This window comes from Lynx canadensis, chromosome D1 (assembly GCF_007474595.2).
Source record: "Lynx canadensis isolate LIC74 chromosome D1, mLynCan4.pri.v2, whole genome shotgun sequence".
NCBI lineage: Eukaryota > Metazoa > Chordata > Mammalia > Carnivora > Felidae > Lynx > Lynx canadensis.
The window spans coordinates 26813458-26831233 of NC_044312.2; the positions used below are offsets into that span (position 1 = coordinate 26813458).

At 42.1% G+C, this 17776-nt stretch overlaps 1 protein-coding gene across 4 annotated transcripts in view; it reads left to right on the forward strand.

The window, feature by feature from the left end:
- APLP2 (amyloid beta precursor like protein 2) overlaps nucleotides 1-17776 on the forward strand; it is an 89299-nt gene that overhangs the window by 45061 nt on the left and 26462 nt on the right. For all 4 annotated transcript variants that reach the window (XM_030331596.2, XM_030331597.2, XM_030331598.2 and 1 more), the window contains exons 2-3: nucleotides 4888-5061; nucleotides 5929-6052. In XM_030331596.2, the coding sequence (XP_030187456.1) occupies nucleotides 4888-5061; nucleotides 5929-6052 (298 nt within the window). The remainder of the gene's footprint in view (nucleotides 1-4887; nucleotides 5062-5928; nucleotides 6053-17776) is intronic.

Below are 17776 nucleotides of genomic sequence, written 5' to 3' on the forward strand. Positions count from 1 at the left end.
GACAGAGCATGAGCAGGGGAGGGGCAGAGAGAGGGAGACACAGAATCCAAAGCAGACTCTGAGCTGTCAGCCAGAGCCTGACATGGGGCTCAAACCCACAAACCGTGAGATCATGACCTGAGCTGAAGTCGGAGGCTTAACTGATTGAGGCCACCCAGATGCCCCCAGATTTGTCATTTTAATTTATGAATCATGAAATGCCATGCAGACTTGGACAAGAATGAATATGTTATATAGGATCTTGGCATCCATGAAGAGATTGTCATTTTACTGACTCTCTCTTTACAAATGGAATGTCTTTGATTATGAGTGATGTGCCTTTTGATGTCTGTAACATGCAGGTGGTAACTGGATGCTACGAAGGTGTGCTCTGTTGAGTATTGGTGAGCACTAGGGTAGAACTGGGTTACCTTGCCTTCCTGGGGTGGGGCTGGAACGCTTGCCTGGCTGTAACGCAGCACCTTCCTATCCAAGGAAACATGATTCACTCAGTAAGAGGATAAAACTGTCCTCTTTAGACGATGCTCCCTCCACAGCAGGCGCTTTCCCCAAACCCTGGAGCCAAATTAGATTCTGGGGCAAGAGTTTCAGTGAGGAAGGAAATAATGGGTTTAGATTTCACTTTGGACTGGGTGCTGCATTGGTCCTGAGCCCCTTTGTTGAAGGGAGGTGGGGCTTAGGTGGGCCCAGGAGTTGTATCTTTGAGATGATGATTAAAGGCCCTCAGTGAAGTTAGGCTCAGATTTAGATGTACTTATATTATTGCTTTAAGCCATTTCAGATTTTCAACCAAGTTACTAGAAGCACTTTTTACCAAGTTGAATTTCTGTCCTTGGATAGCTAAACTCTTTTCCCTGAGCCAAATTAATAAAATGGAATTTCTTATTAAGAATGAATTATTAAGTAAAATGGAAGCACTGGGCTAGGGAAACATTTGATGCAATTTGTTTTCAAAGCCTTAAAAGTGCTGCAATGTGCACCGATCACAAAGACCGGCTTAAGTGCCAGAGCGTGGGGCATTAATTTTCTTTCGTCAAAGATTCCAGGTTCACAGGATATCAGAAGTGCTGACTTGGCAGTGAAATCCCATTTGTAACATGTTAGATTAGGAAACAGATTGATTTATACATTGATGTAATGGATCCAGACACAGTGTGTGCTTAAGAAAATGGAAGTGCATTAAATAAGAGCATTTTCAAAGGAAAGAAGTAGAAACATCACAGAAAAAACCCCGATCCTATTATGCCCTAGGTAAGGTTGGGGTATGTTTGATTAGTTGATTCCTAGACATGGTCCACAGAGGCTTTTTATATTTCAGATGATACCTTCTTGAGAGTCTCTTATGACCACAAGGATTAATCTTTCTGAACTCAAAAGTGAATCACTGCAGCATATTAGTTGTCTGGAATGATTCCAGTTACTCTCCTTTTTCTTGGTGGTAACTGATGTGAGGGGCTGCTGCTGCTTAGGCCTCTTCCTGTTGCTTTAACCTCTGGTATTTTAGATTCTCTTTAGGGAAGGCAGTGCTGACCATCTCAGCACAAAGATCAAATGCACTCATCACTGATGTATTGACCTTAGTGGTTGACCCATAAACTGAACATTTATACAGTTGGAACTCTTGTGGTCTTTTAGCCAACAACCATAATGAGTAACATGTGGAACATAATCTTTGGTGCTGATAAATGGCTGCCTGCACAGTTTTGACCAATCCATGTCTGTGGCTTGGGTGAGTTTACGTAACTAATCGACACTTTCTTACCTGAATTCATGTGTGGAATTTAAGAGGTTAATGCCCCGCCCTCTGCCCCCAGTACTTCTATGGCACCCGAAATCCTGTTTGTTTAATAGCTGCTTTTAATGTTAAAATATACAAGGCCAGGGGCTCCTGGCGGGGTCAGTCAGTGGTGCGGGAGACGCTTGATCCTTGGGGTTGTGGGTTCGAGCCCCATGCTGGGTGCAGAAATTACTTAAAAATAAAATCTTAAAAAAAAATTATGCAAAGCCAAAGAGAATTTATGAATTCTTGCTCAACATTTTTTAGATTTAGCTGTGGTGGTTCAATTATAGCAGGTTTAGGAAACACTTTCCTTTTGACCTATTGATTTGGCTTTCTTATATATTTATCATTCTTCCTCAATTTTCTTTCTGTCTGGGCTTTGAAGTAGGAAGGAAAGAACTTAGGGAAACTCTGGTTTGGGGAGATAAAAGTGTCCCTGGGGTTTCTTTGCCTTTGTCTCTGTATTAACCCTTTTATATGTGTACATACCCATTTTCTTCCATATCGTGATCTAGAATTCTAGCCTTAATCCTTAGATATGGCTCTCAAAAGAAGAACGGCCCATAGAAGAGGCATTTTGGTACACATATTGAACTCACTGTGAGAAATAAACACATTGGTCTTATACATCCTTACACCTTTTAGTGATTGGTTTGAATTAAAATACCATTAGAGTATTGCCTATAAGTAAGTGTGTGTTCCTTTCCACAGCTATCCTGAAATATTCTTTCTTCTTCTTAGCCTGTAGTTTCATATGCAGTTATGTGGCAGGTATATATAGATCTGCCTTGTACTTTAATAAATGATTATTCGTCACAGTAGGGCTATAATCAATTCTGTTTAATAAAGTTGCTAATTGTTCTCTTCATTGGATTTAATTGAGGTGTTTTTTTCAACTTTGATTGATGTTGGCAATATTTTCATCCCAAATTAGTGTTCTCCTAGCTATCCAACAAGTGTTTGTGTTTCATTCTCCTGTACTGGTAGAAAGTGGGCTTATTTTAATAAGCTTGTAAGCAAAATATATGGAGGATGGTAAACTTTTCCTGGAGAAAGGTCATGATGTATTTGAAAATCAAATGTAGTCTCCTGATTGGAAGGGCCATTAATGTCTTTGTAGTCCATCAGCACAAATAAATGAGAGTTGCTTAGAAAGCACACATTTTCCATATATTATGAAAGGCAAAGCTACCCTTTCTGTTAATAGGAAAACCATTTTATGTTAATTGCTCTTTTTAAAAAGAGCAACATGATAGACCATACAATCTTAACCCTATCCGCCAAGTTTTAACACTTAAAAAAAAATTTTTTTTTTTTAATTTTGAAAGTACTTTTACATTAGGGGAGACAAAACTGCATTGTGGATACAACCATCAATATTAGCATATTTCTAGATGCTAGGATCCCTGGGGTTTTCCTGCACCAGGAGACTTAGTAGAAGCCTTAACTGTCATCATGCCTAAAGTTATTTCTCACCTGTAATTTGTGAGCTGGTAATGGCTGTGATGTTTTCACAAAGAGGATATAAGACAAAGGAAGACTATAGAGTCATTGATTTATCTAATACGAGATAAAATTGTTCATGAAATCCCTTTTAGTGTTCTGTTTCTGTGAATGATGCCATTCCCTCATTGAGTAATGAAGCCATGCTTGACATCTTCTTCCTCGACTCCCTGGCTAATCTGTCACCAAGGCTTGCCAGTCGGGCTGTCTGATACCTTGAATCTGTTTCTCCACTGCACTGCCTTAGCCCAAGGTACTAGTCTCCCTCCCTCTCTTTCTCTTTCTCCAAATTTCTTTGCCATCCTGCAGCCAGAAAAAGTATCACAGCTGCATTCTGACAGTATTAACTTTGTGCTTGAAACCTCTCAGCATCTCGGGGCACCTGGATGGCTCAGTCGGTTAAGCATCCAACTCTCGGGTTTTGGCTCGGGTCACGATCTCATGGTTCGTGATTTAGAGCCTCACATCAAGCTCTGTGCTAACAGCGCAGAGCCTGCTTGGGATTCTCTGTCTCCCTCTCTCTGTGTCTAATCCCTGCTCATGGTCACTCACTCCTGCTCTCTCTCTCTCAAAATAAAGAAAGCAGGGGCACCTGGTTGGCTCAGTCGGTTAAGTGTCCGACTTCAGCTCAGGTCATGATCTCTCGGTTTGTGAGTTTGAGCCCCGCATTGGGCTCTGTGTTGACAGCTCAGAGCCTGGAGCTGCTTCAGATTCTGTGTCTCCCCGTCTCTCGGTCTCTCCCATGCTCATGTTCTGTCTCTGTCTCTCAATTGTAAATAAATGCTAAAAAATAAAAAAAAAAATAGAAAAATAAAGAAAGCAAAAAAACAAAACAAAAACTCTCAGCACCTCAGGATAAAGATGGAAGTCCTTTCTTGGTGTGCACACTGTCTAGCCTTGCCCCCGCATGCCTCTCCTCCCTTCTCTCACTGCTGTCTGCCTTCAGTCTACGTTCCCGCCACGTGATGCTCTCAAGTGCTGCTGTCTTCAGGAGACTTCCCTGACCACCTCCATACCCAAGCCTCAGTTAAATTCCCTTTCTGTACGCTGTTTGGCACTGTGCTCTTTCCCTTGGTGCGACATCTAGGAGTGTGATCACACTTTTGTATGTGTGAGTATGGACTCTTGCACTAAACTGTAAGCCCCATGAGAGCAGGGACCATAAGTTTTTGCTCACTCTTGTGTCCTAGGCATTTAGCATGTTGCTTTGCAAGATAGTAGCTGCTCAACAAAATTTTGTTGTGTGAGTGAATTACTGGAACTTTAGCCTTTACTATAGTGGTTTAATCTGTTAAGGGATGAAAAGTGAGACGTGTGCTTCTATTAGAGCAGTCTTCAGCTGGATTATAGGTTCCCAAGTTCCAAAGTACTCAGATGGGGAGTGAGGGTTAGATTTTTTTCCATTGACATTTTTCTTTGATCATGTAAATCCAACAATGATTGTTTTTTCTGGCCTAACTCCTGGGGAAAGGCTTTGTTTATGAAGATAAAAATAGTAAATAATGAAGTTTTAAAAGATCAGTTCTACTGTCACAAACCATGGGATGACTCTACCTTTGTGTCAGCTGTTTTGGAGTAAACCTGGATGTTTTCCCCTTTGGCAGGCTCTTGCAGCCAACGCCGGAACAGGATTTGCTGTCGCCGAGCCTCAAATTGCAATGTTTTGTGGGAAGTTAAATATGCATGTGAACATTCAGACTGGGAAATGGGAACCTGACCCAACAGGCACCAAGAGCTGCTTTGGAACAAAAGAAGAAGTTCTTCAGTACTGTCAGGAGGTAAGAGTGGTGCCAGAATGTGAAAACTGCTCTTTTCTGGGTCATGCTTGAAACTGCTTACCTTAGAAATAGATACTCTGTCATTCTGCTTTTTGACCTAAGATCACATTGCCAATGACAGAACACCAGGCGTTTTCTTTCTGAATATATACGACACGACTGAGGCTTGTCAGAGGCTCTGCCTGTGTGCGCTGTGAGCTCTTGGTTCCTTGAGGAGGGAACGGTGCAGAAGCTGGGCAGGTCCCGTACAAGTAAAGCCCGGCTCTCTTGCTTCTCACTTGCAGTGTGGGAGGACGTGAAGTCAAATGTGTGTATCTTGTGCTCTCCACTTGTTCATAGAAAGCCACCAGTATTGTAAATGATAATCTCAGGTCTGACTTGAGTCAGAACTTGACCTAGAAGGGGCTATGAGATGCTTTAACTTCTTACCAGGACTAGCACAGAGGGCCAGCATTGAAGTATTACTCTATAATCTCACCAACAGACCTTTCCATGGACTTGCCCTTTAAATGTGTTTCTTCTCAGCTCTTTACATGCATCCTACAAATGGGCTTGATACCTCATCGATTTATTTTGGGCTTGAAAGCTTGCTGCTTTTGTATGTCCTTAAATAAAGATGACTTTTTTTTTTTTTAAAGAGAATGCATTAGAAGTGATCAGAAATCTACCTGTCAAAAGAAAACTAATAGTTACAATATCTTTTGACTTGCTGAGTTCTTCAGTTAGAACCAGGGGCAGCACGAGTGGAGGCTTAGATTTATACAGGATAATGATGACGCTGAGTAGCAGACACCCTTACTTGCAAATGAATGTCCATTTATTATGGATAAAGTCAATTTATTGTGTGTGTTTGCTTTTCCCTTGCAGATGTATCCAGAGCTACAGATCACAAATGTGATGGAAGCAAATGAGCCGGTCAGTGTTGACAATTGGTGCCGGAGGGACAAAAAGCAGTGCAAGAGTCACATCGTGATACCTTTCAAGTGTCTTGGTGAGTGTCCTTTAGATGATCGTGGTTGCTTCTTGGGAAGTAGAGGTTGCTCATTTTTAAATTTGATTTTCTCTTGCCTCACAGTGAAATAGCTACATCTGTTAAGAAGCTGAGGGCTACAGGAATGTATTGGGGGACTTCTTTTTTGAATATTTATTGCCTTCTAGTGTTGATAGTTGACTTGTCTTTGATGGTTATTACCTCCCCCACCATGGGCACCCTCAGTCTTTTAAGGATGGGCCTTTTGCATGGCACTGAGAGTGCTGCCCTCAGGGCCTCCCAGCTTTGCCTTGCAGTGAGTGCTTGAAACTCCTGCTGTATAATCATAGCAGGAGTGGTACTGAACAGCCCAAGGGATGGAGTCTTCTGTTCCTCTCACTTCATCCTGTACATATTTTGCAAGGTCCTAAGATCCTGTATTGCTAGGCAGGCCGGACTTGTGGTAGTCTCCGAGAGACGTGACCCCTAGCTGTCTATGCACCCCTGCCTTTCTGAAGGGCCCGTGACTGGTACAGGTGTTTCTGACCTTGTGTTGGTGTTGATACATTCTCACATGTATCCAAATCAACCAAAGGAGGAGTTGGCACCTTATGACCGTGTTTATGCAGCAATTACTGTTGTCAAGTATCCAGTAGGGAGAAAGGGGGCATTGCGGGTGCTCGACACCATTTACTGTACAGTGGAGCATCATGCAGTGGGGTGAGGCCTGGAAGCCTTGTGCGTGGTGTAGCTGAGAGATGTTCTTCCAATCCATTTGGCCCCGAGATCTCTGGGTGTGAGGTTTCGTTCACTGCCTGTCAAATCCTGGAATTAAATGAAGCAAGAGTGTAGTTTTGAATATTTGTAGTCAGTAGGTAGGCAGTACTTGCATTTGTTTCTTCCTTTTGCACCATTACCCCTGAAGACTTTGCAGCCTGGTCTTCCCCTTGCTACGTGTCTTTGCGACTTGCTGGCTCCAGTCCTCACCCAGAACTCTGAGTTGAGACCTGGGAGACCTTTCTCTCCCTACATCCAGTCAGCTTTCCAAGCCTCATTCTTACCCCTTCAATACGGCTTCAGTCTGTGGTTCCCAAACTGTGCACTGAGGCACCCCAGGGCGTTGCAGCAGACTCACACAGTGTGGAGCATTGTGGGATAGTTTTGGTTTTTCAAAGGAGACCTCTTTCAGACATCCCATGAACTGGAGGTATTTACAGTATCAACATCCTGTCAGTCCGTTCCTTTCAGTGACCTCCTATCTTTATAGAGCGTTGTCTCAGGGGTTCCTGTGTTAAAGAGCCAGCATCACAGCAGAATAACCTGGGAAGAGGAGATGAGGGTGACGGTGTCCAGTCGATTGTAACATTGGAAGAGTCGTTCAGCGTCCGGCATGCGCTAAGGGGTTAGGACACGAGGACTTACTATGTTGTTGGACCCAGCTACCTAGCTTTGGGTATTCTTTTGGCCTTGAAGTGCTGTGAAAATATTACTGAGACACTCGGGGTGCTGCTACTTTAAAGTCGGGACACATCTGGCTTATAATCCTTTTCTTCCTTCTGATTCCTGCTGCGTTAGTTCAGCCCTTCATCCTTTGCCGCCTGGACTGGGACAACAGCCTCGTGTGCTTCTCAGTTCTGTTGTCTGGTCTGCTGCCCTCTGACCTAAAATGAAGATTGAGTTGTCTTTCCCGCACATCAAAGCCTGTAGTAGCTCTTCCTCACATAAAAACTAAGGTTTCATTAAGCTGCCCTGCTTAGCGTAAAAACTCCATAATGTGGCTCTTGCTTTGGCCTTCCCTGTTGTCTGCTCTGTGAGCCACCCAGCAGCATCGACATCTTGCAGCTCCTGGCCACCCACTGTCCAGGTCTCATTGTTGGAATGCCTTTCCTCTACTTCCCCTGCTAGGGGGGTTCTTCCTTCAAGACTTATTTCAGGGGCTGCTTCCCTTAAAGAAATCTTTTCCTCCTGGTTATGTTTTCTCTCCAGACATGCAGATTTCTGAAAGTCTCCCAATGTTGCCATTGCATCTATCACCCTATCCAGTGACGATCTGTTTCTGTATCTTTCTCCAACTTCGCTGTAAGCACAGTGAAACCACGGACCCTGCTTTATTTAGTCTTCTCTGTCCTCCAGTACCATGACAATGTCTAGAACATAGGATACACTTTAAAAAAAAAAAAAAAGCGTGTTTTTTGAGAGAGAAAGGGAGAGGAAGAGCATGAGTCGGGGAGGGGTAGAGAGCAAGGGACACAGAGAATCCCAAGCAGGCTTCCTGCTGCCAGCACAGAGCCCAATGTGGGGCTCAAACCCACAAAACCGTGAAATCATGACCTGAGCCAAAATCAAGAGTCAGATGCTTAACCAACTGAGCCACCCACGCGCCCTTCCATAGACTCCTTAGAAAGCATTTTGGTGATAGTCTTTTAGAGTTGCTTTTGCCTTTTAAAATTAAAAATAATTTAGGGGCACCTGGGTCGCTCAGGTGGTTAAGTGTCTAACTTCAGCTCAGGCCATGATCTCACAGCTCAAGCCCCACATCGGGCTGTCTGCTGTCCGCACAGAGACCACTTTGGGTCCTCCGTCCTCTGTCCCCCTCTGCCCCTACCCTGCTTGACCCATGCTCCCCCCTCCCCCCGCTTCTCTCAAAAAAGTAAACAAAAAAAAAGGTAGTTTTAAAATAGTTTCAAGTTTACAAAATGGTTAGAACAATAGTACAAAGAGTTCCTGTACACTCTTTCCTCAGATTTCAGATTTTCCACCTGTACCATTTGACTAATATGGTAAAATTAACCTTATTCACTCCCATAGTACCCCCAACCCTTGTCCCCCCCATTACTGAGTTTTTGTGTTTTGAATCATTTAAGTTGGTGTCTTTTTATCCCTTAGTACTTTAATATAGATTTTTTAGAAACAAGGACATTCTTCTACATGATCATCATCAAAATTGGGAAACTATTATTGATCCAAATCTAATCTGTAGACCCTGTTCAGGTTTCACCTTTTGTTCCAATAATACCGGGATCTGATTCAAGATCACACATTGTATTTAGTCTCTTCTCGTCTTCCATGACCTTGACTTTTTTTTTTTTTTTTAATTTTTTTTTTTTTCAACGTTTATTTATTTTTGGGACAGAGAGAGACAGAGCAATGAACAGGGAGGGGCAGAGAGAGGGAGACACAGAAATCCGGAACAGGCTCCAGGCTCTGAGCCATCAGCCAGAGCCTGACGCGGGGCTCGAACTCCCGGACCGCGAGATCGTGACCTGCTGAAGTCGGATGCTTAACCGACTGCGCCACCCAGGTGCCCCAGACCCTTGACTTTTTTAAAGAGTACAAATTACTTTGTGGAAATGCCTTGCAATTCGGGTTGTCTTATGACCTTTTGATTACACATTTTTGAGGGGACTACCATAGATGTCTTCTTCTTGCAGCAAACATTAGGAGTTGCACGATGTCAGTTCCATTACCATGATAACATTTATCCCCTGGCTAAGATGGTGTTGGCATTCACTTATTTCCTTAAGCACTTGTCCAGATTTGACAAAAGATGCTCTAGGCTGATCCTGTGTTTTCCTGACTCTACCCCTGGAATCTGCCATATTCTCCAGGAAGCTCTGGTTTCTTTCAGTGGAGAAATGGTGTTTAGAAACCAAGTCTGGGCATTATGTGTACTTACTGGTCTGGGATGTTGTTGCTTCTAGGCCCACTCGGACAGAGCCAAGAAAACACACGTTGGGGTGCCTAGGTGGTTCAGTCAGTTAAGCTCCGACTCTTGGTTTTGGCTCAGGTCACAGTTTGAGCACAAAGTCTTCTTGGTATTCTCTTTCTCCCTCCCCCACGCCCACCCCATCCTTCTCCCACTTGCACTGTCTGTGTCTCTCTCAAATAAATAAAACTTAAAAAAATACATGCATGTATATATGAGTACATGCACACATAAATATATATTTCTATAGCTACATGTATATATTAAAACATTAGCTTATACTGATGTCTTTCAGTTCCATTATCCTCACTATATTATTTACTTACTCAGTAATCTTCTGTAAATGATCAGTCCTCCACTTTTAAATTTATTTAAATTTTGTAACGTTTATTTATTTTTGACAGAGAAGAGAGAGACAGAGTATGAGTGGGGAGGGGCAGAGAGAGAGAGGGAGACACAGAATCTGAAGCAGGCTCCAGGCTCGGAGCTGTCAGCACAGAGCCCGACGTGGGCTCAAACTCACCGCGAGATCATGACCTGAGCTGAACGAAGTCAGACGCTCAAACCGACTGCGCCACCCAGGCGCCCCTAAATTTTTTTATTTTAGAGAGGGAGAAAGAGAGAGTGGGAGAGAGGAACAAATGGGAAGAGGAAGAGAGAAAATCTCAGGCAGGCTTCATGCTGAGTGCAGAGCTCAACACGGGGCCTGATCCCTTGACCCTAAGATCATGACCTGAGCCAAAATCAAGAGTCAGACGCTCAAGCAATTGTGTCACTCAGGTGCCCCAACCTCTGCTTTTGTAATTTAAGTTTAACTTTTTAAGCCTTTAAAGTTTATTTATTTGAGAGGGAGAGAGACAGAGAATCCCAAGCAGGCTGTGCACTGTCAGCATGAAGCCCAACTTGGGGCTTATCACACAACTGGGAGAGCATAACCTGAGTTGAAACCAAGAGCTGGGATGCTTAACTGACTGAGCCACCCAAGTGCCAATACTTTTTTTATTTTTTTTTTTTGAAACGAGCTTGTTGAGATATAATTCATACTCTGTGTAATTCACCCATTTAAAAGTATACAGTTTAATGATTTATAGTATATTCAGTGAGTTATACAACCACACACAATTCTTTAACGTACAAACTGTACTAAAAAGGACACAGTTAAAAGTAAGAGTTCTGTGCATTATTCACCGAAGTAACCACAGTAGCTGCCTTTGTACATGTTAAGATGAACACCACATGTTGGAGTAAAAGTGATGTAGTAGTATGGTTAGCCTCAGCCCTAGGACCCCCCTTTAAGATAATATTGCCTAATGGGGCTCCTGGTCGGCTCCATCAGTGGAGCATGCAACTGTTGACCTCAGAGTTGTGGGCTCAAGCCCCACATTGGGCACAGAGCTTACTTAAGAAAAGAAAAACAACATAGTACTGCCTAGTAACCTAAATCATAGGTAGATAGACCAGAAGGTGTGGAAATGGAAACTGGGAACAGGATTTGTCTATAGTGGTTGGGTTGCCTGTGTGAATTGGCTTGAAATTCCAGCGTCCTTACCTGTGTCCTCAGGCACCAGTTTTGTCTGTCATTGTTTTTGCTCGGTTGAGGAAGAGGGATGTGTCCCTGATTACCATGCTTGGAAAGCAGTTGAGAATGAATTCAGGTTGCTAAGTAGTGGTTGCATCACCTGGTGTCGCACTGCCCACCCGCGTCTGTGTTCGTGTCACTCAGCTCTGCCCTCTTCTGATGCTTAACCACCCATCAGTGTGACTTTGAACCTGCTGTGTAGTTCAGTCGTCTCTGTCTTCAAAATGACCTTATATCATAGGTTACTACTAATCGACTCCTGTTTATCTCTAACATTTTAGGTGGGTGGGTAGGTAGGTAGGTACGTAGGTAGGATGTTCCAAGTAGGACAGAGTTGGTGATGTGTGAAGAAGTGAAACTGCTGGTATTTGGGGGAAGGCGTAGTCATCTCTGACATTTATCTGTAGGCTGGCTTCTACACCAAAAGAAGAGGGCTTTGTGAGCCCGTGACTGTTTTTGTTTTGGGTTATTTTTGGATGGAGATCTGGACAGAGCGTTACTGTGATGTGAGCACTGCCAAAGACAGTTCTCATTCTCAGAGGCTTTGGGGCCGTCTTCAGCAACGGTGCACCGTGGTCTCTCACTTGCCCATTGCAGGTGTCTGTTTGCAAGGCAGCTTCTACCTTTGAATTCATGTTTGCCCTGTTCCCAGCATGGACCCTTGTGTGTTTTTGCTTGCGAGAATTATCTTGGGTCTTTAATATCAGAGCCCTATTGACCTCAGGGACGTCTAGGGATGGCTGCTATACCTCACGGGAAATTGCAGTGGGTGGTCAGGTTGATTCTCTGGGCTCCCTCTCATGACAGAAGGCTATCTTCTCCCACCTGGTTACCGCTTCCATGAGCCCCATAACTGAAATGGTCTTCCAGCTGTTCGCAGCTGTAGAGTACTTTCGCAGTAGGTTTTTAAAAACTGTGTGTGAGTGTTGGTGCTGCTGAGGGCTTCCCCAAGTGGGGAATAACAACCTTTGTTATTTTTAAAAGCAATTTCAGTAACTCTGGAAGAGCTCTAAAACCTGATGGCTATCATGGCCTTGATGGATGGGCGTGATATGGAAAAGAAACAGAATCCTGGGGAATGGATGGGGGTTGGAGATAGATCATAAATGCAGCTTAAGCGAAATCCTGTAGGTTTAGGTTTTGTTAAATTGCCATATTCATTCCTCAGCTTTTTAAATAGCGAAAACTCTGTAACCTTCTGTGTCCCGTGACTTGCGAAATTGTGGCCATTATCTATTACAACCTAACTGACTAAATTGAAGATTGTTAACAAACTTCGGTAAAATTCTAAACTGAGACCAAACCATTTTCAGTGTTCGTCTATACAACAGTATATTGATCTGCCTAAGTCAGTTTTTTTTTTTTCTTAGAAGCTTCTGATAATGTAGCAAAGGCAAAAAAAAAAAGTAATAGTGATATGCCAGAAAACAAATGTTGGGATTGAAATGTGTTCCTCTTTAGTTTACATGCTTAATAAGTTTATTTTTCAATAAAAGACTGTGGGGGGAAGCAAAAATAATTTCCAGTTTCTACACCATGATTAACATTTTGGTGTATATAGACAAGACTTTTTTCTTTGGACACATACAGAAATATGTGTATTTTTAAATGCATTTTTTTCTTCCTAAAAGAGGTCATACTACATATGCTGCCTTGTTTTTGAATTTTTTTTTAATATTTAGATTTAAACATCTATTATGTGCTGTTCTTAGGGAGATATATCAACATATCTGTATGGTTCTTTGCCTATATTGTATAGACTTAGCCTTAGGAGTTAACCAGGGTGAAGGAGGAAGGTTAGGGATATGGAGTATGTTTCTTTCTTTCTTTCTTTTAAAATTATTTAACCACTATGGAAGTTTCCCATGTTAATATAACAATAAACCATATTTCCTGTGACCTGATGGTATTCCATTGTATGTAACTACCATCATTTAATTCCTGATTGATGGGCATCTAGGTTGGTTTCAGTGTTTGATATTAGCAACACAAGCAATGAATATCTTTGTTTTACTTGCTTAATTATTCCCTTAGAGTGTGTTGTTTGAATTGCAGTTGTTAAGAGTATTCTTTTGTTTTGTTTTATTTTTACATTTTAGTTCCTGGTCCAATTTCAGTGGTGTTATTCTCTTCTGGTTTTCAGAGGTCAGAGAGACCGAGTCAATCATGGGATAGCTAAGGATTGGTAGCATTTAATTTTACTGTATAGCATGGAGTTAATTATTGAAGTACTGACATTTTAAAAGTTTGATTTAACTTCTTTCTGAAAATACAGCGTTTGAAGGATACTGAAAAGGTAAAATATGATGCTGACTCAAGTACTCATCATCCTGATTTAAGTTCTTCAACAGCTTGCCAGGTCTGCTTCATCCGCACCTTATTTGTTTTGTTTTTTTTTTATTTTTATTTTATTTTATTTTTTTTATGAAATTTATTGAACAAATTGGTTTCCATACAACAACCAGTGCTCATCCCAAAAGGTGCCCTCCTCAATACCCATCACCCACCCTCCTCTCCCTCCCACCCCCCCTCCACCCTCAGTTTGTTCTCAGTTTTTTAACAGTCTCTTTTTCTTTTGGCTCTCTCCCCCTCTAACCCTCTTTTTTTATTTTTTTTCCTTCCCATCCCCCATGGGTTCTGTTAAGTTTTAGGATCACATAAGAGTGATAAACCATATGGTATCTGTCTTCTCTGTATGGCTTATTTCACTTAGCATTACACTCTCCAGTTCCATCCACGTTGCTAACAAAGGGCCATATTTCATTCTTTTCTCCATTGCCCCCGTGTACTCCATTGTGTATATATAACCCACAATTTCTTTATCCATTCATTAGTTGAGGGACATTTAGGCTCTTTCCATCATTTGGCTATTGTGAGAGTGCTGCTATGAACATTGGGGTACAAGTGCCCCTATGCAATTCAGCTACTCCTGTATCCTTGGATAATTCCTAGCAGTGCTATTGCTGGATCATAGGGTAGGTCTATTTTTTAATTTTCTGAGGAACCTCCACACTGCTTTCCAGGAGCGGCTGCACCAATTTGCATTCCACCAACAGTGCAAGAGGGTTCCCGTTTTCCACATCCTCTCCAGCATCTCTAGTCTCCTGATTGTCATTTGGCAATCTGACTGGAGTGAGGTGATACCTGAGTGTGGTTTTGATTTGTATTCCCTGATAAGGAGCGACGCTGAACTCTTTTCATGTGCCTGTTGGCCATCTGGATGTCTTCTTTAGAGAAGTGTCTATTCATGTTTTCTGCCCATTTCTTCACTGGGTTATTTGTTTTTCGGGTGTGGAGTTTGGTGAGCTCTTTATAGATTTTAGATACTAGCCCTTTGTCCGATATGTCATTGCAAATATCTTTTCCCATTCCCGTTGGTTGCCTTTTAGTTTTGTTGGTTGTTTCCTTTGCTGTGCAGAAGCTTTTTATCTTCATAAGGTCCCAGTAATTCACTTTTGCTTTTAATTCCCTTGCCTTTGGGGATGTGTCGAGTAAGAGATTGCTACGGCTGAGGTCAGAGAGGTCTTTCCTGCTTTCTCCTCTAAGGTTCTGATGGTTTCCTGTCTCACATTTAGGTCCTTTATCCATTTTGAGTTTATTTTTGTAAATGGTGTGAGAAAGTGGTCTAGTTTCAACCTTCTGCATGTTGCTGTCCAGTTCTCCCAGCACCATTTGTTAAAGAGGCTGTCTTTTTTCCATTGGATGTTCTTTCCTGCTTTGTCAAAGATGAGTTGGCCCGCACCTTATTTTGTCATAGAGGGGAGTAAATGTTTCAAAGCCCCATCCTTTCTTCCCTTTTCCTCCTCTTGCCCTCCCTCACTCCCTCCCTTGTTCTCAAGGTAGCCACTATCCACTTGTTGGCATGTATTATTCTCACGCATGTTTTTGTTTTGGGGGGAAAGAACCCAAGTTTCAGTAGCTACTTTCTTTCTCATTAATTTTTAAATTTTAATTCCAGTGTAGTTAACATGCAATGTTATATTGGTTTCAGGTGTACAGTGTAATGACTCAGCACTTCTGTAACCTGACTCAGTGCTCATCATGATGAGTGTGCTGTTAATCCCCATCCCGTTTCACCCACCCCACCCATCCCCGGCTTCCCTCTGTCTCACGCATGTTTTTATACTTTTGCTGTATACAGATGTTTCTATAAACCATTTGTTTTTGCGTTTTTAAGCTTACATAAATGGTATCATTCTGTACCTGACATCACTTTTACAACTTGCTTTACTTTACATCATTTTGGGTGTATCTAATGTGTGATACAAGTAGATTTCATTCATTTTAAACTCAATATATAGTATTCCACTGTATGTTTATTTCTGTTAGTATTTTTTCCACTGTTTTTTTATTGAGTTTTAAAATATTTATTTATTTTTAGGCGAGTGCCAGCGGGGGAGGGGCAGAGAGAGAGGGACAGAGGATCCAAAGTGGGCTTTGTGCTGATAGGCCGACAGCAGTGGGCCTGATGTGGGGCTCAGGCCTACGAACCATGAGATCATGACAAAGGTTGATGCTCAACCTACTGAGCCACCCGGGTGCCCCCCACTGTATTTTTTAAAAACCCGGTTTGTTTATTACCTCTGTAGACTAGATATATAGTAATAAAATTGCTGGGTTTAAAAAAAAATACTTATTTTGAGAGAGAGAAAGAGCACGAGCTGAGGATAAGGGGCAGGGGGAAAGAGAAAAGAGAGAGCGAGAGAGAGTCCCAGGCAGACTGCACGCTCTCAGCACAGAGCCGGACATGGGGCTTGAGCCCATGAACTGTGAGATCATGCCCTGAGCCAAATCAAGAGTTGGGCCCTTAATTGACTGAAGCCACCTAGGTGCCTCTAAAATTGCTGTTTTAAATGTTTTTCTGATGTTGCAATTGTAAACATAAAATTGATGTTTTAACAAATTGCAGATTTCTGTATGATAACTGTGGTTGTATATATAGTTTGCTTTGTATAAAACAAGTTACTCAGCTCAAGACTTACCAACATTACCATCAGTAATTAGAAATAGCACACTTACATACTGCTTAGTGTTTACTGTGTACCAGAATCAGCTCTAAGCTTTTCAGATGTTGTATTCTGTTATGTCATTTATCATCACACAGGATAAGGAAATTGAGGCACAGAAAGGTTAATAAGTAAGTTAACCTTCTTTATGCCTAAAACCATTCTGCTGATAATGATGGTGCTGAAATAGAACCCTGACATTTAACCCTATACACACTGTTCGTTAATACACTCTTTTGTTGCTTTTTGTCATAAACTAAGTATAAAATTGCCTAGTCAATACAGCATAATCACATTAATACAATATGAGTTGGTGGTTGGGTGTCAGGGTTTAAGTAATTTCTACTTGGTTGAATATCAGGATTGTTTCTTCTAATAGAGGCACATCCTCATTTATCATGAGGATTTTGGATTTTTTTAAGCATTGTGTCTAGTTGATTGAAAAAGTGTACATGTTCTACCTCCCTAGAGCCTTTAGGGCCTCAAGGCAACACTATGTCTAACTTACTTTGTGTTCCTGCATGAGGAAATTGGCTTCCAAATTCCCTGTACTAATAGTGGTGTGAAACGTCACTACCCTGTGTAAAGTTCTGAAGTGGGGAGGCTGTTTTTACTGCCCCAGCATAATGTCACAGCACATCTTCCCCCTTAAAGTAGTTTAAGGACTCCTTTCGCTTGTCACACGGGTCACGGAAGGATTGACTTGTATAGGGCCCACAGACTGAGGCCCGAGGCTGAGGGGTCCTGGAGGACCAGGCCATGATGATGAGCTTGGGGGGGGTCTACACAGACTTTGCATTAAGGTCAAAGCCCTACGACCTTTCTCAGGCCAGATTACTTTCATATTCTATGCTTCCTTCTTTAAAAAAAGAAAAAAGAAAAGAGAATCTCAGAGGTTAGCCTGCCTGCTCCCTTTCCCTTGCCCCCACTTACTACATCTCTTCCTGAACTAAGCACACACCTCTCTCCCTCTCTTTGTTTTCCTCCACTTAGACCCTGTATGGAGCATATTGGTGATGCATCAGAATCTCCTGGAATGCTTATTCAATGAAAATTACTGAATCCTACCTTAGACCTACTGAATCAGAATCTCTGGGTGATGCTCCCGTGATATATGAATTTTTTTTTTTTTTTTTAATTTTAGCTCTATTCCCCACGTGGGGCTTGAACTCACGACCTTGAAATCAAGAGTCATCACATGCTCTACTGACTAAGCCAGCCAGGCGCCCCAGAAATACATGAATTTTTAACTTTTTATTATGGAATGTACAAACATGTCCAAAAGAGAAAAATAATACTGTTAACCCTTATGTACCCACTGGCCAGCTATGCAGCAATCATTAGTTCATGAGCCACTTTTACATTGTCTGTGGACAATCCCACCCACCTACTCTTGATTATTTGGAAACACATCACAGATAATATTTTTTTTCCTGTAAATATTTCAGTGTGTC